A 25437-nucleotide genomic window follows, 5' to 3' on the forward strand; every position below is an offset into this window, starting at 1 on the left:
TATTTTAAAATTAAATGTATTGCTGTGATGATCATTACTCCAGGCTTCAATGTCACATGATACTTAAGAAATCATTCTAGTATTAAAGAATTATTAAAGAAAACAGTCACTGATCCCAAAATTTTGAGGGGTGGTGTAACTAATTATTATGCTATTTCTGAACATGTAACAGTGGGTGATTTAAACAAAGCTATATTGAAACTGGAGGGGATTGACAATGGATGAACATAAAAACAAAAACAGTCACCAGTATATTTTTTAGATTACAACATTCTTCTACAGCAAAGGAAACCCCAAAACACAGCTCAGAAAAGTCTACTGAACTGCCAATCGCACTGCAAAGATCTACAACAGCTATCTTGTGAAACATCAGAGGGAAATCTAAAAGCATCCAAGACACAAATCAGCATCATGAAAAACATTTCCAAAAAACAATGCATTACGAGAGCAAAACAGCTGGCAATTTTCTAGAAGCCAAAAGCCAGTTGAAGCATTCGTATTTGTATTAAAATTCTGTTTTGCTCAGAATAGGCTAGTTCTGGCTCTGAAAAAAAAAAACCTGCTTTTAATCTAAGACACGACAACAACTATGAGTGAACAACATGCATGAAGTGCCACACAGTTATTCTTCATCCTGGCTCTCTGAATCTATACATTAGTGTGATTTCTCTATTTGAGCACTAGGTGTCAGGCTGCACATACAGTACAGTACATAGCAAAACTACACAAGAGAGTAAGAAAAGCACTCACATTTTCAATGACAAAGGTCCACTCTTTGTCTTCAAACTCCTCTGCGTGGGGATCCTGAAAAACAATGTGTAAATGAATTAGATGGCATTTGACCTGAGATGAGGCTCATTAAAGAAGTCTCAGAATGAAGCCTTTTTTTTGTGTCTTTTGTAGCAGAGATATTGGGAGAAAGCAACTCAATAGATCAAATCAATCTCCATTTACTGATCAAAAATTGAGATCAAAGCAAGATCTGCGTTTCTTGAGGGAAATAAAATGCAAAACATACAAAGGATGTAGAGATATTTCCATAAATGACTTTCCCAAAGCTTCATCTGGATACATCAGTAATATAATGACCAACTGCAGTGCAATAGGTCACAGAGAAAGCGATCCATCTGTCTCATACAAGTCATACATTCTTGTTATACTGATCTATGTTGTGAGCCTATTTTAAAGTTGAATCAGGTTTATTAGTCAGTTAAATATGTATATGAGGATGCAAATACATACAGTTCAGCTGACGTGCTGTTCTGGATCTATCACGGTAAGATGACCGCAAGGTTGGCGGTGCACAAATAAAACATTCATGAATCATGAACTCCTGAATGCCAAATTGACCTACTGCAATGAACTCTGGGAGATGTAGTTGTACATCACACTGATCAGTGTGTGTTAGTGTGGTTTGGGAGGACAGGGCTGATAAGGAAAAAGCTTGGACAAGCACTTTGTGTGTGTGACCTATGTAAACACAATGTGGAGACTGTTAGCAGATATTCAACACCAGGTCAGCCTGTCAGCGCTAGCTCATAACTTGCATAATGTGATGTGTGTGTATATGAAAATATTTATATAAAGTGTGTGTGTGTGTGTGTGTACACACATACATTTGTTTATGCATACTTAAGTATATTAATAAACTGTACATACCACCATACATATGTATGCTTAATATAAGTTATATAATAATATATTTAAAATTCCGAATTCAACGTGGAGCCTCGGATCTACAAACTTCTCTCTCTCTTTGTGTCTAATAGATGTACTTCCTCTATGGCTGCACCTGGGTCTGACAATTGAGGATGTAAGGTCTCACTTCTCTCGTGCTTGTTGTAAAATCTGCTGACTGGCATCTCAAAAAGACTAAAACACCGGGCACAGACTTCCTGCTGCCGTGTCAGTTTCTGCTGTCCGCACACTTGAGAAGGGGGTTAAAATTTGGACTGTGGCAGTTAAATTAGAGTGGAATCAGGACGTCTAGACACCAGCAGACCTGCAGATCCTGACCAATCTGCTTCTGGGAAAAAGACAACTGCTACAACCGGCCCAAATAACGTCTAGGCCTACTTGGCCCCAGCTGAAACAGTGTTTTTAATTTGTGTGTGTGTGTGTGTGTGTGTGTGTAAAAGTCCATGTGCTTACCTTAAATAGTGTGACAGTGATCTCGATGTTCTCTGGAACAGGCCACACCACCACTCCTCTATAGGGGTTCTTGATGCCAGGCTGCCAGCTGTGACACTGTAAACAAAAAAAATACATTAGATGATACATAAAATCATTATAATAGATGCATAAAAACAAACAGCTATATATATATATATATATATATATATATATATATATATATATATATATATATTTTAGAACTGGTCTTGTTGTCCAGTAGGAATTAAATATATTTTTCTTACCCCAATTTTTCAAGACTTATCAGTAAGTCATTTCGCTACAATTAAATTAGACATGTTAACTGCAAAATGACAAAAACATTTTTTTTTTTTTTTTTTGCATGAATTTGGTGTGATGCGTTGTTACATAAAGCTTTAATGATTCATTAAAGTTGACGTGTATCATTTTTAAGCCAATATCAGCACAAGAAGAAACTGTGCCATCTGAAACTCAGCTAACATCATTAGCTCAATGGTTAAGTGCATTTATATGCACAATTAAAAGTTTGATTTCAATTGGACTAAAACTAAAATGTCATATAAACAGTTCAGTCAGACTATTTTTAACGTACTAGTCTGGTTTTGTTAAATCAGACTTACAGAGCTAGATAATATAATTGTAGCTCAACATTGTCCAACATGTATAAAAGCTAACTGGGCTACAATTGTCTTCAGCTTTGTGTGTCTGCTCCCAAAGCTGATCTGTATTTAATCCATCAAATTTTATATTAAGACTGTAGCTCAACTATGCAAAAACCCACTAGTTACTGAACATATAAACATACTTAAGGCATTGTTTGAAACTGCATTAAAAAAAGGAATATTACCCACCTTGGAAGATTTCCTTCTGCTCCTGCGTGTCCAGACAACAACTAGCTTGTCCGGTTGCCTAAAAAAAGCGTTAGCAAACAGCGTTAATGAAGTATTTAACAAGCACATAATCTTAAAGAAACACTACAAGACCTTCAGATTTCATTTCTGCTGTGAACAAGCTACAGTAAATGTGAGTCTAAATCACTTGTGGCCCAACAGAGAACAAGATCAGATGAGAAAGGCGAGAGAAAGATGCTGACAAGCCTTCAAGAAAGAGCTCAAAATCAATCAATTCATACCCATATCACAGCCTAACCCTACAGCAAACTAACTCACTGCTTTTCAGAGGAGTGCACTTAGATGAATGTGTTAACAGAGTTCAATCCATCCCTCACACTAAAGCACAAATACACCACAGTTCAACACTCACAATACACACTCACAGATGATCAACAGGTTTAAAGATAAACAAACTGTTAGAATAGAAAAAGAAAAAGGTTTCAGCACATCGGAGCACGGCTGAGAGAGAGAACACACACACAGGAACCAGGACTCACAATCTAGAATTGGATTACCAGCAGTAAGAGGCTTGACCGCAGTCTGACAGGTGTGCGTTTATGCATGTGTGCTGTCGGTCTCTCATTTTCAAAAACATTACAGTACTCGTCTAAACCATTCCAAACTTGATAGAGCAGACAAAAGGCTGACCTATGGCCATCTAAGGCATCTCCTACCGAGTGTCTGGATTAAAGATAACTCTACGGATCAGTTTCCCAGGAACAGTGAAACGTCAGCGCTCCCCCAAAAGGATTTTCTGCGGGGAATCATCAATGATAGAGCATTTAAAACAATGTCTTAAAAAGTGAGCATCACAGAAACCATGCACAGATGCTCCATTGTGTCTCTATATTTGTAGAACACATTCCCTCCTGCCCTACAGCATCAAGCTGTGTTTGACATGGAGCATTGAAAACAATCTGTTTTCAGTCATCTCTCGCTCTGAAATAGCAAAACTCTTTCTCTTTATCCTCTCTATTTCCATTCCTACTTGGACGTGTGTGTTTCCTCAAGGCTAGTTGATATGCACTGCTGCAATCTCTTTTCACATGATCTTATCGAAGTTTTACATAATGGCTTTGTGTTTCCTCATGGATGGGTCACAGTGTTTTTTGAAAGAACTTATTCGGCAAGGACACATAAATAAAATATTTTTCATTTCAAATAATTGCTGTTCTTTTGAATACTTCCTATTCATCAAAGAGTCATGAAAAACATGTACGGTCACATAATATGTATCAATGTATCATTATATATTAATGTGTATTATTCTAATAAATTAGTTTTAATTCAAGTAAAAAATGTAAAACATAATTTGACATAAAACATGACACTAATAAGGTATAAATAGTTTTAAAAAGAAACAGGAAATAAATTCTTGTAAGGAGAAAATTAATAAGGCGCTACTACTATTTTGACTTGACAAAAAAAATAGAGAGAAAACAACTGTAAGCACAGAGCTCCCTAGATATACACACTCTTAACTTATTGAACAAAACAATATCTAAAATATGCAGGTAGTCAGCATATGTCAGAGAACCAGAGACTTGCTCTGTCTCGAAGCCAATGCCAGCGCAGACACACAATCACTGAATCTCCTATCTGAACACCTAAACACAAGCAGTACATGTTCAACAGAACTACATCAGAGTATAGTTATTGTCTCAATCTGTTTCCTGCTGCACTCCCACCAACACTGAGCCAGAAACAGAACGAACAACACCTGGAACTCATTTCGTGGTTCATTTCTTATATTTCATATGTGCACTCTGTGCTCCCTAGGGTACAGTTCATTTCTCAGACCCATTACCACACAGATCCTTAAAGTCGGTCAGTTGTTTTAGCTCGAATTTGTGGCTACAGGTCATGCAGCTGTAGATACATTTAGATTTTCTTTGCTTGCTAAAGCCAGAGAGTCTTTTGACTGCACTTTCAAACTCCATCTTAACTACCGTTCTCTACAAAGACCCTACTATGACATTTTTTCATGATGGCAGGTGTTTGATTTTAGAATCCTGTTAACATCTGAGGTGTGAGCAATGAAGCCAAGACTCTCAAACCCAGCTCTGAGAATTTAAGTCTTTGTATTTGTTCACAACTTTTATTACAACAAGAACGGTATAAGACTTCCAAACATAGCATGCAATGCTCTTAAAAGAAATGAGTCAACAGTGAACAGAATGTATCAAGTGTTAGTCCTAATTTACAGATTGCACAACTGTAGATGTCTAAATGTTTGACTAAGAATGTTTATTACTTATAATGATTGAGTGAATTTAAGCGGCCCGATGAACAAATAAAAATCAAATCTTTACTAAGGCCTTGTGTTTCTGGCTAAATTAAGTAGGGATGCACCGGTTGACCGGCCATAAATCAGAACCGGACGGGTTTTGCTTAAAATACGCGATCGGCCGGTTTTTGGTCTTTTTCGGCTGATTTTCCCGGAAATGCGCCCATGTGCACAGACTACATTGTAATCATTCACTATCATGTCATTTGTGTGGACGCATTTCGAAATCTGTGCGCAGGACACGGGCAGCCGATCAGCACTGGAAGTGCAGAGCTTCACGTCTGAGGCACAGATAAGAGCCCCTTTCCTGCGCTCACTGATGCTGCGCGAGCGTACTGTACCGGTCCGCGCCCTGCACAAGCGGATACAGTGAAGGGATGTTCAGCTCAACTTCTCATGTGTTGGATGAGAAACGAAACAGACTAAACTGTGACAAAACTGAAAGTAGAACTTGCATACACGTTTGAAAAGTCAGAAGTAAACGTCAGCTCTGTATAGGATATTTTATTTTACCTTAGATCGACTTAATTTGATTTATCATCTTGTTTATGCATACTGTCCTTCTTTCTTGTTCTTTGCTTAAAAACAAAACAAAAAAACAAATCGTAAATCGGTATCAGAATCAGCCATGAAAAATCATGATCGGTGCATCCCTACAATTAAGGTAAACCACAAGGGATGGTGTAAAGATACATTTAACAGTGAATTTGGGGAAATGTGTTTTCTCAAAATATTTATGCATCATTCATGTCTATAAAAAGTCATTTATGCAGGGATGCTCCTACAGTCTGTGACCTTACTGCCTCTGTTCCTCTGTCCACAGGGAAAGGGAGGGAGAGGAAGTGATGATTCGCCACAAGAGGAGAAGTGGAGTGGACAGACTGAACCACATCCTGACTCAGAACGGATGGACAAAAATATTATTACAATTCAGATTTTCACAACCAACTCAATGCTATGAACAGCTCCATCAATACAAAGGAAAGAAGACTTGTGACGAATGCACACGGTGATGCTGTCAATCACAAAATCCCCCTCTGATTTGATCTCTAACATCTGAATCAAAAAGAGAAAGACAAAGAGAGTGCAGCTAATGGCACAGAGTGATATTAAGATGAACACACTAAAGAGCCTGTAACGGGAGATCAGGAACACACAATACGGCTAAGAGAGAGAGGTGGCAGATGAGAAGGTTATTGACCCTTTGTTAAATAATTTTTTAGAATCAAGTAAGAGAGAGTAAACTTGTCTTAAATTGTCTTTAGTACACAAGTTAAAATATATATTACTAAATTGAAAGCTTTTGCAATGTCTGACTGATTATCATGAAATTCACTGTACTCCTATAAGAAACAGTTCAACCAAGAAATGCCCTTCAAAACAGAGAATTGTAACTATGGCTTATTGACTTCATTGCAGGATGCCAAAGCATTTTCAAAGTCAACTTCATTTCTTCAAGGTAATTTCAGATTTATTTTTATACTTAAAGGTACAATTTGTAAGATATTTGCAGTAAAATATCCAAAAACCACTAGGCCAGTGTTATATATTTTGTCCAGTTCATTACTAACAATATCTCTAATATTTTCAACTACTTGTAAATCATGAGAAAATTCCCATCCTAAACAGTGACACGGGGCGGTGCAGTCGCGTTAGTTACCCTTTGTTACCGCCTTTACTGACGTAGAAACCACATGACAACAGTGTCGTGGACAAATGCGGATGTAGCTTCACGACAAACTTCAACTAGAAAGAGATGCTGATCTTGCTTGTGTTTTACTCAACCGGTGAGTTGTTTTGATTCGTATCTTTAAAGAAAAACGTATGCTATTATAATGATCAACAAGATTTGTATTATAGGGCATACATGGCAAACGTGGGGGATCGCGTCTCATGACCCACGCAAGGATGCATCTGATCCATAGTCTGATCGCGTCTTTGAATTTACTTTTTATGTAATCTACTTGCGCAAATCGTTGAACTCGTGTTAAATCCATGAATTATCTTTCCGTCTGATGGATGGCCGTCAGTGGTTGGGTAGAAGACAACAAATCCCATCAATCCACGCTCCTTCTTAGCGTCATCAAACCTCGCGATTGTTATTGTTTAGGTAGTGCGCCCTCTAGTGGCAGGTCCTACAACCTGTACCTTTCAGATTGTTTTTTTTTACTTTTTTAACGTAATTCCGCCCCTTTCTTACAATCGATTGCAGGTTTATATTAGGGCTGGGCGATATGGCCTAAAAATAAAATTTATTTTTTTAATTCGATTTCCGATTTTTTTTCTATTTTCCCCCCTACTTAAGGAAAGCAATAAGTACAAACAGCAGACAACTTAAAGCAAATTTTGCTTTTATTTAATCAAAAGTAGGGCTGTTCCGATCGTTAATGCGCATCTCGTCAGTAAAGCCGGTTCTCTAATCAGCGGTTAATTCCATCAGGTGCGTGATTTCACATCGAGCAGCTGTTACTACACAGAGCCGTTTGTTTACTGAGAAGATGCGCAAATAAACGCTGAAAAAAGTGGATTTGCGCATCTTCTCAGTTATGGCTCCTTGTAGTAACAGCTGCTCGATGTGAAATCACGCACCTGAGGGAATTTACAGCTGATTAGAAAACCGCTTTAATGATGAGATGCGCATTAACGATCGGCCGATCGTGATCGGAGCAGCCCTAATCAAAAGCAAGACAAATGTAACCCCCATTTTCATATTCGGCTGGTGTCTGCTGCTTTTGATTGCGATGGGCTTTAGGCAGTGTGGGGTCTCTTGCTCCACGTCTGTCGCAGCAAACCCATACCAGTTCCAAACAACAGATGATTTTATTCCTTTCTTGGGAACAAACTTCCAACTCTCACTGGTAGCCATGTTGTCGCTTGCGGTTTCGTGTGTGCTATGATGTTGTTGTTGTTGCTTGCCATACTGCCATGTGAAACTAACGCTACGGAAGCTCCGGGGAGCCAAAAATGCGCCATTTCACAAAAATTCTATTTACTTATTTATCAAATTAATTCATTCAATCGATTTTTCGCCCAGGCCTAGTTTATATTCAGATCTGCCTCCCACATCTTTAAATCCAATTCAACAACCAATGGATTGAGTTCCCACCCTACATTTTCATTTGGACGTACATCACAATACAGATGTACATCACAACTAGGGCTGTCACTTTTTATTCGATATTCGAATATGCATTCGAACGTGACTTGAAATATCATTAATCGAACTATAAATAAAATATAAATTTTTTAAAATGCCATGTGTAGCGCATTTTTTACGGTCTATGATTAGACCGTTTGTTTTTTATTTTATTCTTTACCATCTTATCTAGTAGAGGGCACTCTAGATGTATTGTAGCGTAGGCCCATGACCAAATCAAGCAAATGATAGCTTGTAGCCAGGCACGTCTGTGCGCTCCGAACGTGTATTCTCCACCGAGGAGGAACATTGTAAATAAAATGAGAGCCGAACTTAATCCAGATCAAGTTGATAGACTGGTGTTTCTTGCAAACAATATTAAGAAATTAATTAGGCTAGGCTATATGCCTTACTCCTGCTGCTGTTTAAGTTGCTACGTTATTGTTTGTGCCTGTTCTAAATCTTTTTTTTTTCATTTAGCCTAATGTTGTGGGATATGCATAGTGGCATTTCATTTAAGTTGATATTCTAAGTTGATAACTTGCTGTTTCAAACATCAAGTAAAAAAAAAATTATAATCCAGATAGTCCTGTTTCTGACTCACTGTTAATACATTTGTGATTGAATCTCCATTAGGCTACGGTGTTTAAAAAAAAAAAGATATTATATTTGAATACATTGCATGATATTCAATATCTGTTCAAATTAGATTTTTCTCAAAAGTGACAGCCCTAATCACAACTTCAGTTTCATCATGACAATAAAATAATAATCTATTATTAAAATTCCTTGTTTCAGCCCAACAGTTATTTATTTATATCTTTCCCAACTTACAACGAATTCTTTTGCAGGTCCATCTGCTGCCTTTTAGAGTTTTTTTTTTTTTTCAGAAACATTTTACCTCAGATTTAGGGTATTTGTCAGATCGTTCACACAGATACAGACACACACACACACACGCACACACACACACACACACTTCCTTCACCACTATATCGTAATGGAAATATTCCTTCAAGTTTACGAGTCAGTTATAAAACATGTTTTATTGAAGTCATTATGAAAAACTGCAATCAGTGATGCAGTCATCCAATGACCATGAACACACAAACAGAAAGAAAAAGAGAAAAACAGAGAAGGTCGATTGGTACCCTTATAAGGAAATAATCCTAAAATCTGCCTGCACTAAATAAACTGGTATAATAAATATTCTATAAACAGATTGATTATTATCATTACTAGATGCTTTTTATATTTAGGGTGCTTTCACACTTGGCTAAATTACCTGCTCCGAACTAGTGTTCAATCACTCCCCCGCACTGTCCCTGCTGGTTTGTGTTCATGTTTTTGGCTCTGAACCAGGGTACGTTTGCATCATCAGAGTGACAGCTGTTTATCCAAGTTAATGGAGCATGCAGAAAACAGCTAAATGAATGTAACTGAAATGGACTAAACTCTGATGTCAAACGAATCCATGTGCGCACCAAAATTGCAAAAGCCCCCTTAAAAATGTACATTTATAAACAATTCTGGTGACCCGATTGTTCCTTTACTTTTGGGCCTTTACTTTTGTAACGCCACTGAAGATAATTCAATAATGTTGAATTTGCGTGCCACACAAGTATTGATTTTTCTTCCTAGTCTTGCGTTTGAACTGACAAAATAACACAAAATAAAATGTCAACATGTCTTTGTGACTATCCTTGCAAAGATCTATTCAGCAGCAGTCTATTCCTGCTGTCTGTGTTTTTAATATTAAACAACAAAAGACAAGGAAATCACTCACTTCTCTTGACTGAATAGCTTTTTGTAACTTCAACAAGGATTGGTCTTTGATTTATACAGTGAAATATAACTATTATTAGCGTTTCCTGGGTTTCTTCTTTGGGGCGCATTTGTATTTTCAGCACGAGATCGCCCTCTGGCATTGTATGGAGAATTACTGCTGATCACAGAACCGTGCTTCACTAAAAGATACGCATAACAATTGCTGCTTCTGTCGAAACACGATTTTGATTCCATTTTGATCAATTGTGCAGCCCTACAGAGCTGTATAAGATCACTGAAGGCAATAAAATGAATTATTTCATTCAAGTTGCTGAAAATCTCCCCTTATCTGGTCCTGCTAGCAAGAAAGGCTTTAATTTGAGTTGGAGAGCACACAAACATACACACCCAGTGTCATGAGGCACATGAAAGGACTTGGGAGTCCATAAACTCAAACTGACTGATACATAAAGCCATGAATCCTTCATTATGAGGACTGACTGCATCCAGACAACATGAATCCAAACCCAAAAGCCCTGAGAGAGACAAAAAACAAACCATCCACCTACTTTTTTGGTAAATTGTAAGAGAAATCATACAAAAATGAATGAATGATGGAAAAACATTTACCACTTTTGAAATGCCAGAGCCAAAATCCATCATCACAATAATGTTATAATTATATCCCATAACTGCCTTGCACATCCCATAACACCAGGCTTCCAAACACAAGATAACATGACAGCGTTTGTTTTTGCGTGTGTCCTCTGCAGGATCTGAGGCACAGCTCGATTATTATGTAGGAAAAAAGAGCTACAGTCTTCCCCGGTTGCAGTAACTTTAATTTTTATTATTGATACTTTGATTCATTTTCTCGGGAGTTGACTATTTCATTCTCTTAAACACATGGGATGAAAACAATGCCTTACTAGCATGTGTCATGTGATATTTAAATGTTTTGCATAAGTTTAATTTGCCTGGATTTAATGGAAACATGGCTACACTGAGGCGCGCTGATCAATGAACCCTAAGCTATACATCACGACTCCCTTCTGATTCCCTGATCACTTACATGACCTTATTAAACCTTCAGTCTGCTCAGCATGTGTAATCAAACACACACACACACATCTGCATCTTCACAGCATCAGTAATTTCCTCACATCCACATGAAGCGAAGGCTCGGGGATGATGTAATACTTGCAGTGAGGCGCTAATCAAATGATTAAAGGAACATTCTGGATCAATACAACTCAAGCTCTATTGACAGCATCAGCAGCTTAATGTAAGGTATGGCAAAGATCATTTCGAAACATTACAGTAAGCCATTTACAATCACATCAAGAATTAAGACGTTTGCATGAGACAAGTGTGACAAACATTTACTGACCTTGATTATTTTATTACTTATCATTTTCTGTATAATCAACATTGTGGCACAAATGCTGTTGATTAACAGCAAAAAACACGGAAATAAACACAAACTGCAAAGTGACTGCATCTATTCATATGAGAAATGACAAATGAGGGTCTGTTTCATTCACCCTGAGTGACTTAATTCACAGTGACAGGGAGTGAGGCATCTGTGTGTGTTGAGGACAAGAGGGTGATTTATTGTGACGGACAGCAATGTGAGCATTAAATTGACATTTTTCAGTCCAAAGGCAGGGCCCATTGTCAAGGATTTTTTGTACTCGCCCTTCCAAAATGTTCACTCGCCCCACAACATAAAATAATTAAAAAAATAAAGTTAATAAAAAATAAAAAACCCTGTTAAAAAACGATGGTTCATCACAACATGATACAGTACTGTACGATATCGATCCTCATACCCAGCGATACGATATTTGCCAATACTTCAAGATACAATTTCGATACAGGAGAATATCGATCGATATAAGGATACCATTATATTATATAGTTACCCATTTTAAACAACCATCTACATTTTTATTAACTCACAAATCCAACCAGAACATATAACATGAACATTTATCTTAAATTTACACATCCTATTCCTCAAATGGGACATTCACACACACACACACACACACACACACACACACACACACACACACACACACACACACAAATAGGCCTACAGGGTTTTTTTTTTTAATTAAGAAAAATAAATAATTGACAAAAAGACATATCAGTAATCTTAAGATAGGACAACAGTCAAGACAGAAATTAAATAAACTGCTTTTCAGTTTTTTTTTAGGTAGATCTCAAATACATTTTCAGGTACAGAAATGTAAATATCAAAATAACACTGCATAGTCTTCAGTGTATAAATTAAATATAAATTAATTCTTATAAAAGTTGTTCAGTCAAAATCACTGAGGGATTTTTTTCTTTGACAGAAGTTTTCTGTTAGTCTGCTTTTACTTTAAGAATGCAAGCACAGATCCAATATACTAATACACGTTTTCTTTCTCAACTGTTTACATTAAGACACAGAACTAATCAATGGTGTTTACTAGGATATTTGCCAAGCCGCACGTTGATGTAATATGGTCTGTATTTGTTCATCCATGCACAAAAAAGCAGAAGAAAGCTCAATTAGGTATTAGGACGCTGTCGATGTGGCTGTCTGCATGCGCTCTGGATGTCTGAAAACATCTCACAAGCTCTCGACAATTCCCTCAACTACCCAAAGCTTCTTATCGTCCCAACACGTGAGTTTGAATGAAAATGCACGCATTGGCGGTAATTCATAGACAGACATTAGTGAAAATGTGTACAGTGTTAAAATAAGGTGCCTATTTATACTACAGATATCATTATATTATGTGTAGCATCGATACATTGTACACCCCTTATGCTCAGTATTGTTTTGTATTCGCTTTGTTAAATTTCAATTTCACAAACAAACTTGCAGCAATAGCCTAATAAAATGACATCTTTTCATTTACTGTATAATGTAATGTATTCAATCTCATTTTGTTAAAAAAATTAATGAGAAAAACGAATCGTGAATCGAATCAAATCGTGAGTTGAGTGAATTGTTACATCCCTACATCAGGCCAGGTCAGAAAGTGCAAAAGGGTGCAACGGATCTACTTAAACATGCGACTCTAGTCTCTTTCCTCTGCTGACAGGTTGTAAAACTATTTCTCACTGTAAACCACATTCCCTCTCTTCAATCATTTCCTCCTTTTTCAACCTCTCCAGAAAAAAGATGGGAATGAAAAAGGTGTGGAAGTCTAAAGGTTTTGGGTTTGAGTTTGAAATTGAAAATATGGAGTCTGCTGTAAGTTACTGTATAATTCTTGTAGTCATCATACCAGACTCGGTGTCAGTATGTCCCTTGGTCAAATATAACGCCAATAAAGATGAGATTCTTGACAGTTCTGAAATATATAATGCTAGGCTTAACGCTAAGAGAAATACCACATGAAGCATGCTGGGATTTTAAAGGTCTGAGTTTAGGTCTGGCTGCTGTAGCACTTTGAAGGATTTCCCTTCCTCATTCCCGCCGGACTGACCCGTGGCACCAGGCCTGAAAGCATAATCATCTGAAGCAGCTACACATTACTGCTGCAATAATCGACAGCAGGGGTTTCTTTTGATACCAAGGACCCCTTGCAAAGGAACCCCATTCTTAAAACATAAAAGAAGCTATGTATTTTCATATATAAAGACCCATTTATACTTGATATTAATTGTGAAAAACAGTGTTTCCAAAAGTATTTAAATATTATTGCAAATAATAAAATAGTACCTTTTGTCTACACACTTTTAGAGTCTTATTTACATAAATACTTTCACAATCATTTACAAAACAAACCAAAGGTTCAAATCATTACTTAAAAGCAGTTTTACATAGGAAACTTTGACTTTACAATCCTAATGAAACATAAGGAGAAACTCACATAAAACAAATGAAAATTGGGTGTAAATCTATGTATTTTGCAGGGAAGTAGAGGTGAACTAAAAAAAGATATTTATAAAAGAGGTCTCTTATGCTCAACAACTTATTTTTGATAAAAAAAAAAAATACAGCAAAAACAGTACAGTAAAACTGTAAAATATCGTTATAATTTAATATTTCTTCTTTAATATTTATTAAATGTAATTAAGTCCTAGCCTGGAACAGCAAAGCTGAATTTTCAGCAGCCATTCCTCCAGTCGATCATTTGTAATAGACTGATATGGTGCTCAAAAAACATTTCTTATTATTATCATCATTGCTGAAAACATTTTTTGTGGATAATATAAATACAGAATATCATTTGTTTGATATAGATATCTATTGTGACATTATAAATGTGTTTAATGTCATTTTAATTAAAGTATTTTATTTAAGTTTTTTTTATGACTCCAAACTTTTTAACAGTAGTGTGTATTTTGTACAATGTTTTCCCCTTGCAATTTTTGAATTTCTACAGCAATTCTCCTGTAAGTAAAGTAAACAATACTGTTAAATTAAAATTCTATTCTTCTATACATATAGAAGACACGTATATAGCATTCTATACATTACTGCAGCAATTCTCCAGTGTAATTAAACACCACCGTGGCCATGCTATAGATGCGTGGGAATCGGCAGGATTACACAACAGCACTTTACACCAGAGACACTGAAAGATTCATCTAATAAACATTTGATGTTGCCAAGGGACAAGAGAACCGCAAAGGCCAACATTCTAGAAGGCACTGAATCAACAGCCGGGGATACCTAAGCAGGCCGTAGTATGTCCCGTATCCTAGCAGCATGCATCCAAGACACTGCCCAAGGTGTTGGCTGGGGCCTGACTGGGGCATGACTGGATGCTGACCCTGCAGTATGTGTCCGACAGAGCTGTTGTGCTCAGCTTATCTGGCTACAGATAAATAATACCACTGGACACTCTCTGGATATCAACCATCTAATAACATATGCACACACAAACACAACTCTGGGGAAGTTAAAGATTGAAATACTAGAACCCTTCAGCCTGACAATCTTTCAGCCTGACGAATCAGAGCCAAATCTCCTACATGAACCTACTCCATCCACTAGATTTTCAACTTTCATATACACTATAAATCATAGTATCCATATAGGATCAGAACCAGTGGAGGCGTAATGCTATGTTTAATCTTCTAAAATAATTTTATCTTCAAATTTCTTCATTCATTTGATTGCTGACTCACGCCTCCTTTCATTCCTCACATGAACACATTTTCCTTCTGCCCTACATTTCAGAACAAATGCTTGTGGTTTTTCTGTATAAAAAGTGGAGAAATTGAGTTTTTACTCAAGCTTAGGGAGCTGTTTCCACTTGAAACCAAATGTGGTAAACTTTCCATCAGAACAATGGCACACTGGACAGACGAACGACAAAGCACAGAGATCACGTAGCCGACACACACACACACACGCAAGTAGCTGAGGCACTAATGTCTCCCTGGCACAAACGCCTTGGAGCTTCTTGTCAGTAAGTGAATAATGCTCTTTCATCAACGCCAGCGCCGATCTGGCTCAGCATTGGTCCACACATCACCATGTAGACAACAGTCTGTGCATCCAAAACACACACACAGAGGGAGAGATAGAATGCTTTCTGGTCTTAAAACCTGATTAAGAAATATTGTTTTTCCACAGAAAGGCATTTAGTTCACAGCAGTGCCCTTAGCAACCCACATTAGTGCATTTCTACCATACCATTACCTGAAGCATTCACATCTGAAACACCTCAGGGGTGTGTTTGTCAAACCCGAGAGTAAAACACTCAATTAGACGCATGCCTCCAGGGCCCAGAAACAATCCAGACTTGAGCTGGGTAAATATGAGTTATGTTTCCCGTGTGGAGAACTGAATGTTTTGCCAATCACCATGACTGCAGAACTACACTCTTTTCGGAAATCTACAAGAAACTCTAAAATCCCACACTCCTAAGGCAACATTGTCAAAGAAAACTTGAGAAATTGCTGGGTACTTGACCCCTAATACAGCATAATCCACAACCTGACCTTAACCTCTGAGCAACATTCCACTGTGAACATACTCTGCAGCAAGGATGCAACCAAATATTCAAGACTGGGACCGAATGTAAAATGTTAAAGTTGTGATGAAAAGGAAGTAGACACAGATAATTTCTTTGGAATTGTGATGTACATCCCAATTTAACAGACTATTTAAAAAAAAAATTTTTTTTTTTTAAAAACAACTGTTCTTTCCATCAGTTGTTGATTGGATGGAGGCAGACCTCAATGCAAGCTTGCAGTCGATTATACAAAAAGTGTGGGTTTATGTGGACAAAATTATTGGAGTAATCACCAGAGAAAAGTCTGTTCTTTCTCTGGAAGAATGAGTTATGTCATTTAGATTTTTAGATTTTTAGAAGGCACCCACAGATCCGCAGCAACTATAAAAGGTATCCACAGAAGGATTAATTTTTCCCACAAACATTAAAAGATGTGAGCATAAAAGGTGAAAGAACCTCATGACCCACATTATATTATGTGTTGTAGTCTAGATTCTAGAACAACAGGTTTATTAAATTACTGCACAAAATGTAATTGGAAAAAATATGGAGACTTCAGGATTCATTACAGCAAATCTCATACAACTCATGGTGCATGATTCCTTAACAGAGAGAAGAGAAAATAAACAAGATGGAAAAGTATAGTTGCAAATTGCCAGCCTCTCCCTACACACAGGGACGCCCAGGGGAATGGATAAATCATCGCTGTTAGATACATCACTGGCCAACACAGCATTCCAGAAGCCGGTGCTCGCGCTCGCTCACACACAGACAAACAAGCTGGGCTGGAAATAAGTAGCGGCACGCGCAAGACATGCAAGCAGTGACAACTCACCATTTCTTTGTGCATTCCACCATGAGTTCCTGGTAGGAGGCGACGAACTGGAATTTGGAAGCATGTTTCCCAACCCGCTGCAGTCTCTTCCACACCGAAGCCATGGTTTTTTCCTCTTTAAAGAGCTGATAGTTTGTTTAAAATACTGTTGTGTTCTGACTCCACCCCCTCACAAATCCTTTCCTTGGAAAAGTTCTCAAAGGTATCTTTCCAAAATCGGCTTTTGTGCATTCACTGATCTTTAAGGTGTATAAAATCAGGTAGAGGAATGGAAAAAACACGTAGATCCCTTGCCATCAAAACAATAGTGTGGATGATCGCAGATCTGCAAGATGGCATGAAATGTTAAATCCAACGGGGTGATTGACAGCTCTCACAGAGCTCATTCTGTACAGTAAATCCCTTAAAATACACATAAGCAGTGCATGGTAATCCAATATTCCTCATTTCTATGTGTCAATAAACCTACAGAGACAAAGAGGGAGGTGGTTAGACCTTGGTGATAAAGGTTGTTGCACCAAAAGAAATCTATTAACTCATTTATCTTTAATTTTCAGATTAATGCATTAATTATCTGTCAGTTTCAACTAATTTTACCGAACCCCATTCTTAATTAAAGCACTGATTCATAACAGTAACAGAAAATTCCTATCAGTAATCGGTGTAAGGCAAATGGAAAGTGATGGTATCAGGAAACAGAGATTTGGCTGACTTTGTTTATTTGTTCAACCAAATTTCATAGTCAGCCAGATTAGATCTTGTAGACCAGTTAAAAATTTTCTGAAGACCTGGAAACTTTGATACTGTATATCAAAAATTATTGGTGCATTTTATTTTGCACATGGTAGAATGCAGTTTCTATATACATAACATATTTAAATCAAAAGTTTTATATTTTCCCATTTTTGTTTTGATTATGCCACTTACAATGCTTCACTGGATTGTAATTCTTTCTTTATTAAAGCCTTTAAGTACAAAGTTTTATACCTTTTTTATGCTGTCATTCATCTCGTATGTAGCTGGATTTGTTCCTGCTTTTTAATGAAACTTTTTTGATCCCTATGGGAACAATTATTGTGAGAACCAAGGAAGGTGGGCATTCTAGTGAAAGGATGACATAATATTGCCTAATAACAATGTTTTTATATATATACATTAAAAAAAACATTGTCAATTGTATTGTGTGTGTTTAATTTAAAAAAAAAAAAACACTAAAAAGAGAGTCCAATCGGGAATTACATTGAGATGCAGTCAGGGCTAAGCAAGCCACCTATTACCCTTCATTATTTTGACAGTTGTGCAAATATTTAGTACAACAGCACTTTCTCTTCTTATTCAGTAAATATCAAGCAGACTGACAATCAGTTTGTTTCCTGTCTTTCTTTTTTCCATTCTGTCAGACTTTACACAGTTGACGTTAAAAGTACAAAAGTTGTCCTGGACTATCTAAAAATAACTCATCCATTTCTTTTAATTTCGCTCACAATTGTTGCTGTTCAAACATTCACGAGATGATAGCTTTATATTCATGCAGGCTTCTAAAAACAACTCATATCCTCATGCACACACAACAAACTATTGAACTGTCAGTGCTGTCAAACTGACTACAGAAACTTAAGATAGATGTTCTCAAGTTACTGGTAAAATATCTTCTTTAAAGTCACAGTGTTTTTATAAATACGTAGCTTTAGAGACCATTACAACAATCGATAATGAAACCCCTGCAGTTGCAGAGACCATTTCACAAACATCACTAACGTTACATTACATTAAAATCCTTGTCGCATTCCGGCACTCACCGCGTAAATAATGCAGCAGCAGCAGTACCGGCTGAACGCGCCCGTTGCGGCGGGAGGCGCGTGGCTGCATTCAGCCCTCTAGCGAGCCAAAGAGCCGCTCTGGCAAGATATTCCCATAGAGTTCCGCTAGCAGCCTAGGCTAACCTTAGCCGGGCAGGCTATCCAAGGGAAAAGAGCGGCAGCGAAACAGAAATCCCTTGGATACTCAGACGTATACCGGTAACAACCAAACAAAGGAGCTTGAAGCCGAGAAGCAGTGGTCGTTTTCCCAGTCGAAAGGAGGAAATTCCAGCGCTGTTTCGTATTCACAAACTCAACGAATCAAGACTCCATCATTTTCCTCACCAATCCCACATTCAGTCAAACATCTGTGCCGAGTCTCCGAGAAACGCCCCAACACGTCTCTCATTGGCTGGGGGCCGTAAATAATTACATATTCATGACATTTCTTAACGCTTTTGTTGCCAGGAAGCGCTCCTATTGGTCGAGAGAGACATCTATCAGAGCTCTTTAACCCGCCTGTGTGATTAAGCATACTGAGTTGAGTAGGAACACAAGTAATGTAAATCTCTTCTATGTGTTAAAAGGTATAAAGTGTATTAAATATGAGTGTTGTGAAAATATGAGGCAATTCAGTTATCTGGAATATTTATTATCACTGTAGGGTTTGTGAATAATTAAAAATGCTAGAACAAAACAAAAAACTGTGAAAGAGATATTTTTAAACAATGTATTTGTTACCTAACGTAATGTAATATTCAGTGTTATTTTAAAACAATCAGATCAGTAATCCAGAAAAAAAGTTTTGGAAAGTTTTTGGAAAAATGGAAAAATGAAGTGAGAGAAACATGGAGAAAGTTTGTCCAAGAGACAGTCTGATTCCAGTGCAAAATGGCAAAAAGTTAAAGTACTTATTTTTCTGTCTGAAGAGAAACCAGATTAGAACTTTAAGTTTTTTTATTTTATTTTAAATTTTAAAGTAACGTACTGTGTTTTTACCTTCATTATATTCTTTGAATGTATTTGTTCATCAGAAGCTTTTTGATGCCTGCACATCAGTCCTTATTGTTAAAGAGAGACATACCACGTGTCAAAAAATGCTTTGAAGCAGCCAGCATTCTTGGAAAGACACATATGTCTGTGAGTGGAGGGAAGGGCTCACACAGATTCTTTCTGCCAGTTCTCCAGATCCTTATCGTTTGAGTGCCTGAGACGGGTTTCCTCCCTGATGAGCGGGTGTGTGCATGTGTATCATAAGATGTGAAGATGTGGGCGCGCAGGGTAGAGGAGGTTGTGATCTCTACTCAAAAGCAGTCACAGTGTTTACAAAGAGTTATAACATCATGACTGCAGTGTCACTGTGCCAAAAGCTCTTAGAAAGACAGCCAATCAGACAACTTTGCCATGTGTCAGACAGAGACTCAAGAAGTCTACAGATCAGATTCTTCTTTTTACAGGCTGCCAACACTTCAGGACATGTGCTAGGCAACATTAAACCTGTCAGGCTTCTGCTTTGTAAGCTCAGGAGCTGCCAACACCATATTGTAAAAAATAAGATTTTAAAGAAGCTCCTCTGTGATGTTGGAAAATTGATCATTTTTTTTCTTTGATAAAACAGGCATTTTACAAAAATAAATAAATAACAATACTAAAAAATAATAATATTCCCACAGTTTAATCAATGAAATCTTCACAAAGCCAGACTTGGCATGGCATGAGTATGCAGTTTGTCTGTGCATTGACTTTACTTTCTCTCTCTTCCTGTGTGTGTCCCAGCAGTAATGTGAGTGTGTTCACTGGCAGTGAGATAAGCAAGCATACTGTAAGTTAATCACTCCCTCATGCTCTGGCACGGACACATGGGCACAGCCGTGGGTGAAGACAAAGAAAGGAGAGAACAGTGATGTCACCCACAATGGAAGCTTTTGAGCCTCAGTCTGCAGAGAGAGACAATGACATCACAGAAGAAACTATAGAAATGTAATGCTCCTCATTATGGCTAATTAAATGCTCTATACAGTTTCTTCTGAACCCTTTATGAGGAAATCAATATTTAACAATGAGATTCAGAGTCCTTAATGAAATATTTTGAAGTGTGCTTGATAAACATCTGTTGATGAGTTCGGCATTACAGAACTCTGTTCATCTGTGTGTGTGTGTGTGTGTGTGTGTGTGTGTGTGTGTGTGTGTGTGTGTGTGTGTGTGTGTGTGTGTGTGTGTGCGTGTGTGTGGGCATGTTTTTGTGACATATCAGGACACAACTTTGTATGATGACATGGGTATGACAAAGGTATTACAAGGAGAGGGTGACTTATGAGGACATAACCCATGTCCCAATTTTTTAAAACGCTTATAAATCATACAGAATTAGTTTTTTTTTGAGAAAGTAAAAATGCAGTTTCCTGTGAGGGTTAGGGGTAGGGTTGGTGAAGGGCGATAGAATATACAGTTTGTACATTATAAAAACCATTACGCCTATGGGATGTCCCCACTTTTCACAAAAACAAACGCGCGCGCGCGTGTGTGTGTGTGTGTGTGCGTGTGTTTGTGTGTGTATACACTCAAATCTAATCGCTGTGTTGAAGACAGAGTTGTTGGATAGAAGATTCTGTAAATAACTCCAGATGAATGTCCTCTACAAATAAACACAAGCACAGAGAGCAACCTCAACATACAAATTATAGTTTATTCAACAATATTTACAGAAGACCATATACAAACAAAACTTTGAAAAATCCTAAACATTAACAAAGATGTGAACTTTGGAAGTATAAAACTGATGCTAAATATTGTGATATTTTACTCTCCGGGAAAAATCGAAATAATGATTATGCATGAAAGGCTTTGCCAGCATAAAAATAATTACTGACATGTTTTTATTCTATTGAATTTTATATTATTATTATTAGTAGTAGTAGTAGTAGTAAAGTAGTAATAAATGTCATAAAATAATATTTCATTTTTATTTGTCCTTTTATTAATCGTTTTATTAATATTACCTAAAAACATGTGGGGTTTTTTAGGTAATAAAAAATCTTTGATCTGAAACACAAGTTAGCCATAGATGGATCTATACTGGCTAAAGATTAATTTGATTTGAAATGTTTTGCTGTCTGTAAGTATGACACCGCCTCCTGCTGCACTTCAGATCACACAGTGACCTCTTGAGACCGACAAAGGGTTTCCAGCGCTTCCCAGGGGTTAGCAAGGCCTGAAAGGGTCAATCCATCACCACACCTCTGAGATTTCACACTGTTCGGTCACCTCTGGAGGAGGACATACAAACATGTGTGTTAGTTCTTGGTGCCGATTACAGTTGAATATGCTTGGGATACCTTGTAGATCATCTGATTCAGTGGTATATTTTCAACCTTGTGCTCTAGCACTGGATAATGGAGAACAGATGGGAGTTGTTCATTCGAAGCAGACATGGCAGCTTTATCTTTTCTGTGCTCTCTGATGAAAGAGTAACCCACAATACTAAGCTAAGAGTGCATGCTTAACAAAATCTAAAATTGGTTGTGACTACCAATTTTAGCAATAAAGACAAAAAGAAGTCAAGATCTGGCTTATATATCAATTTAGTTTTATAAACCAAAATGCAAAATGACGTTTTTTTGAATCAAGACTGAGACAAATGATGGCTCACAGAAAAAGAAAATTCTGTTCCAGAAAAAAAAAGAAAATATTTTGAAAAATGGACTGACCAGCATTTTTCATATAATAGAAGTAAATGAGGATCTGGGCTGTCAATGTACCATTTATACAAATAATTTATTGTATAAAATCTTTATCATTTCATAAAATCATAATCATCTCAATCTAAATCATTTAAAATCTTTCATTCCACTGCATGCATCCATTAAAATATCATGAATTTATGGAAGTCTGCTTATGGAGAAATGCAAATGAGATATGAGAGCTGCAGCACAGGAGGCATAATGAGGCGGGAGATAAAAAATGACAGAATGCTCATTTTTGAGTGATATATCGCCTTAAAATGACCAGTGTCTTGAGAGACAACAACAACAAATGATACTGAGCAAAAATGTGTATACACATATACACAGCTGATGCTGAGTCAGACTCTGCTTTGTGGGTGAAATCATAAACATCACATTATAACTGAGTTTGCATAATTTCTGGAATGTGCAACATACACTAATCAGAAAAAAAATGTGCAGAAACAACAACTTCTGAAAAGACCTGCCAACATGCCTGCAATAAAACATCTTTATGGGTTGTATGGCATCATTCATGCCTTATAAAACATATGTGGAGTCAATGCATGACCCATAAAACAACCCTCCTCTAAAGGGCACCTTGTAATCATTATGCTGCCTGTCTGATATCTTCCGCAGTGGTGCGTTCAATCTGTGGGCAGTATATCAGGATGGGAGAGCAGGCTGTTATCTGCCATGAGCAACCCACACACACGAGCACACAAACACACACGCAAATACACGTATGTTCTAATAATTGCTGACAGCCACACAATGAGTTTTGGCGATTTTCTCTGCCAACAATGCAAAAGTGCAGGAGAATGAAATTCTGGGGAGAAAATTTGAAGAGGAGTGTACAGAGATTGTGATGTACTGTAGCGTTTATAATGATAGTTTTTACTCTGGAGTGCATTGATGTAGGCAGGATTTGGCTCTAGTATGGGATGGGCTAGTAGACAAAATGAAAATTATTAGCGAAAATAAAAAAGTTTTTCCTTTCTCTTTTGCAAGAGCACAGCTATTAGCACATTATATTTTCAGGGATATTTCACATGTTAAGGGAGGGTCCATTTGTGATTGGATGGGCCAGTGCCAGTTGCCCCACCTAAGTACCAGTGTACTGAAAAACTTCAATAAGATGAAGATGAATAAGTAAAAATGGAGGTGAAAGAAGGTGTTAGAAGCAACAAAGAAAAAGAGAAAACAATGATTTTTTATTCATTTCTAGGCCGCTGACTTTAAGACAGCATGTGATATGACAGGAAAAACAAAGGGGCGATGGCAAAATGATCTTCCTGCTGATACTGTGTGTAGTTAGGCTCTCATTGCATGCAGGTGAAATAATAAAGGTGTTTGTGGAGCTGCTGGAGGGCCGAAGGGAGAACTTTGGAGATGGTTAGTTTATGGGGATAAAATTAACTCCCTACAACAGGACAAATGCAGTGTCAGCTTATTCACTATTCACTATTGGTGTAATGTGTGAACTGGGACAAGCGTCTGACACAAAGAATGTGTGTGTGTGAGGAACTCAGCACTAAAGTATGAAGAACATGTAAATGGGGAGAAACAGCTAGATGTCTACCCACACATTCATTCTCTCTCATGAAGAAAGTTCACTACCTGAAGCAAATCCACAGAAACGGAAAAACTTCTCATCAATCCACCCCCCCCCCCCCACACACACACACACTTCCTTATCTGTGTGTGTAACTGGTATTGCCTACATTATGAAGACCAATGTCCCCACAAAGATAGCAATGCCAGTACTTTTTGACATTTGTTTCCAAAAATCTAAAAATGCTGAAAGATTTCTTTGAGGTTTAGAGTAAGGGAATAGAAATTAGAGTCTGTACAGTATAAAAATCCTTTCTCCTATGGAATGTCTGCAGAAAAGATGGAAACTATTGTGCGTGTGTGTGTGTGTGTGTGTGTGTGAGTGTGTGTGTGTGATTGCTCTACTCTTAAAGTAAATGAACTATACGCTTACATAAATGTTTTAATTCATGCCAGCTTAGGTCTGTAAAAAAGCATTTATGTTTAATTCATTTTTGCAGATAGCACAATCAGTTGATAGTAATACATGCATGCATACATACATACAGTACATATATATTTTTTGAATATTTACTGCTGTATCCTGCTAAACCATGAGTGATGGCTCATCTATATAGAGTCAACATCTCAAACAAGCTCAGCTGCTAATGAAGTCCCTGTCTTTGTCTGACTGACTACACAAATCATAAAGCTATAAAACCGTTCACTATGAAAGTGGTTGTATTTCATTGAAGGAGTAATGGCTGAACATTAACACCCTGTAAATCAATTCATCAAGGGAATGCCAAGGACAGAGACTTTCCAGTCCTGTTGAGTTTCCAGTATAGCAACATGGAAATACTGAGTGACTCCTGCCGTTACGAGTGAATACTGCCATTACCGCATATAGAGAGAGTGTGTTTGCAAATACAGCTTACAGAAGCTGTTATAGAACCTCAATCTTCTAGACAAAATATTCATACACAGTCAGTAATGAATGCTTTGGACTTGTGGCCCTAAACAAAACTGAGTCTGTCGCTCAGGCTTTTGTGCCTTTGCATTGGCTTAAGTTTGAGCCTTCCTCTTTTTCCACTGGACTGCTGCGTCAGAGCAAGTATGGACTGATTATTTTATTACACTGAACAAACAAAAGTCACTCTGGAAGATTTCATAACTTTGATGAATGTAAAGTCCTCTCTCTAGCTCTTTCCATTTATTGTCATCTCTTTAGTCTCTGTGTCCCGTCTCCATTCACACAGAAAATCCATCTGTATCTCTAGGAAATAATGCTCTAGGAGAAACTATAAATTTACAGAAATATATTTATCATTTTAATGTT

The 25437-nt window shown here is 37.4% G+C and overlaps 1 protein-coding gene across 6 annotated transcripts in view; it reads right to left on the reverse strand.

The window, feature by feature from the left end:
• The window catches only part of LOC128031815 (EH domain-binding protein 1), a 118770-nt gene extending 99541 nt beyond the window's left edge, over window positions 1-19229 (reverse strand). For 3 of the 6 annotated variants that reach the window (XM_052620275.1, XM_052620270.1, XM_052620269.1), the window contains exons 1-5: window positions 18844-19229; window positions 17045-17509; window positions 3006-3063; window positions 2152-2247; window positions 751-804 (exon numbers count right to left, since the gene is read on the reverse strand). In XM_052620275.1, coding sequence (XP_052476235.1) covers window positions 751-804; window positions 2152-2247; window positions 3006-3063; window positions 17045-17148 — 312 coding nt within the window. In that variant the 5' untranslated portion in view covers window positions 17149-17509; window positions 18844-19229. The remainder of the gene's footprint in view (window positions 1-750; window positions 805-2151; window positions 2248-3005; window positions 3064-17044; window positions 17510-18843) is intronic. The other 3 variants (XM_052620274.1, XM_052620271.1, XM_052620273.1) reach the window with 1 other exon arrangement.
• Window positions 19230-25437: the final 6208 nt, after the last annotated feature.

Source organism: Carassius gibelio, chromosome A17 (assembly GCF_023724105.1).
Source record: "Carassius gibelio isolate Cgi1373 ecotype wild population from Czech Republic chromosome A17, carGib1.2-hapl.c, whole genome shotgun sequence".
Taxonomy (NCBI): domain Eukaryota; kingdom Metazoa; phylum Chordata; class Actinopteri; order Cypriniformes; family Cyprinidae; genus Carassius; species Carassius gibelio.